This window comes from Colobus angolensis, unplaced genomic scaffold, assembly GCF_000951035.1.
Source record: "Colobus angolensis palliatus isolate OR3802 unplaced genomic scaffold, Cang.pa_1.0 Scaffold372, whole genome shotgun sequence".
NCBI classification, from domain to species: Eukaryota; Metazoa; Chordata; class Mammalia; order Primates; family Cercopithecidae; genus Colobus; species Colobus angolensis.
In genome coordinates this window covers 1,199,180-1,201,216 of record NW_012117066.1, presented here as the reverse complement: position 1 = coordinate 1,201,216, position 2,037 = coordinate 1,199,180, and the positions used below count along the sequence as shown (strand labels likewise).

Here is a 2,037-nt window from a genome sequence, read left to right as displayed (position 1 = left end):
TAGCCAGGATGGTCTCGATCTCCTGACCTCGTGATCCACCCGTCTCGGCCTCCCAAAGTGCTGGGATTACAGGCTTGAGCCACCACGCCCGGCCCCTTTATGTTTAAAAAACAAACCAACTCTAAGTCTGTGAAGTTTCAGATACAAAATCATCCTGAAATTACCATGACATAACTAAAAACAATTCTGCCAGAATTAAGGATAGAGAGGAAAACCTGTAACTATCAGGAAGCACAACTATTTATCTGAAACAACAGGTAGCCTTGGGAAGGTATCAACTATGAATTTTAGAAGCAAATAACTTTGGATATAAGGAGGAAGTATGTGCATGGCTAATAGAAAAGGCAGAGAAAAGCAGTTATTAATCGAGAGTAGCAAGTCTACCCAATCAGCGAGCAAACTGAGAGGTCCACCAGACATTAATTTTAATGAGGTTACTCGAGATTTCCCCTTTCTTCAAGCATTTCAGGAATCAGATGGAGGAAGATAGGGTAACATCATCTTTATCAAATATTTGCAAACGTTATGCAGATAGCTGGAAAAGCCTGTGCATGGTGAATGGAAGAGATATCACATAAAACCGAATAACTGTCTCATAATATTTAGGTCTTGAATGAAGTTAGGCCTTGATCTGCTTCCAGCCAGTTGATCTCTTAATTATGTAGGCTGTGCAACAAATTTTTGGTTCTGTTTTATAGTTTTCTTCCCTGCATTCCTCTAGATTTAATATATTCTTGATTTGTTTTACAGATCACTGCTTTTCCTCCAGAAAAAGCCAATGTGGATAAAGGAGACCAAAGGAAATTAATTATATACCAATAAGAAAAGTCTTACTTGAACCTTGTGTGTAATAAATGTTCAAATAAGTTGGTTATAAGGTTTTGGTGTACAATTTCAAGATATTTTCATAGACCATATCGCTCTCAAGTCAGGGTTAAAGTGAAACGTTCCATGGGGATAACACAGAGGATGATATTCTTTCAGGAAAAAGAGTATTAAGCTTTCCTCTACCAGGCGTCTTCCCTCAGGCACTGAGATTGCAGCCATCCAACAAATGGGGAAGGGCAGAAAGAGGAGCCTTCAAAAGTCGCAAATATACTTCAATAGTTACTTTTTAGCAAGTGTGGCAATGAGATCTTTCCATTCTCCCCTCTTCTTTGTGATGTATGTAGGGGTGAGTAGCTGTAGCAGTGATTCTGTCTGTTGCCTAAAGAAGTTCTGACACAAGGCCTCAGTGTTACATATCACATACATCCCACAGTCATAGCTGTTTTGTTGGGCAGGGGCTTTCTCTTCCACAAAGGCCAGTTTGTCTCCTTTTCTGCCTAAGAAAGCTTCCAGTTTCTCTGCTACCTGCTTTGCATGGACTGAGTTGCTCCTGCTATGGGAATCATAATGAAAAAAGCTATTTTTATCTTGGAGGTAGACCAATAAACTCCAGTGGGTTCCTCCGGCTGCCTGGTTGGAATTATCATTGATGGCTAAAAATACAACTCTCTTGTGGGGGAGGTCCAGTGGTTCAAGGAACATGGCGATCTCTGCTGGGTTGCTAGTGCATTTGATGAACTGGGTGACTTCAGGGCTGATGAAACTGACATCATCAGAGCAGTCATGAAACTGACTGTTGGCAAAGTACTCAAAGGCAAACCCAATAATATGGTCATTGAGCCAGCTTGGCGGATCCAATAGTGAGACATCTGATTGCCGCAGCAGACTGTCCATGTAACTCAAGACTACGGGGTCCATCTTGTACTGACAAGGGCTGCTCAGAAATTCCAGAAGCTGAACAAGAGCCAGAAGACAATATTACTGTCAATAAATACCTGACTGTAAAATGGGGCTGGAAAATAGTAGTTACTTTTATAGGGTTGTGGTAAAGAAATACACAGTTGACCCTTGGACAAGGTGAGCTTGATCTGTGCAGATCTACTTACACATGGATTTTCTTCCGCCTCGGCCACCCCTGAGACAGCAAGACAAATTGCTCCTCTTCTTCCTCCTCTTCAGCCTACTCAACATGAAGATGAGGAGGATGAA

At 41.6% G+C, this 2,037-nt stretch overlaps 1 protein-coding gene across 1 annotated transcript; it reads right to left on the bottom strand.

The window, feature by feature from the left end:
* Nucleotides 1-401: 401 nt before the first annotated feature.
* On the bottom strand, nt 402-1,788 carry SENP8 (SUMO/sentrin specific peptidase family member 8). The gene has a single exon (XM_011953818.1). It carries the CDS (start codon nt 1,744-1,746, stop codon nt 1,108-1,110), a length of 639 nt encoding a protein of 212 aa, XP_011809208.1. The 5' UTR covers nt 1,747-1,788; the 3' UTR covers nt 402-1,107.
* Nucleotides 1,789-2,037: the final 249 nt, after the last annotated feature.

Excerpts from the sequence above, each read along its gene's own strand:
- SENP8 (XM_011953818.1), bottom strand. The coding sequence starts at position 1,746 with ATGGACCCCGTAGTCTTGAGTTACATGGACAGTCTGCTGCGGCAATCA.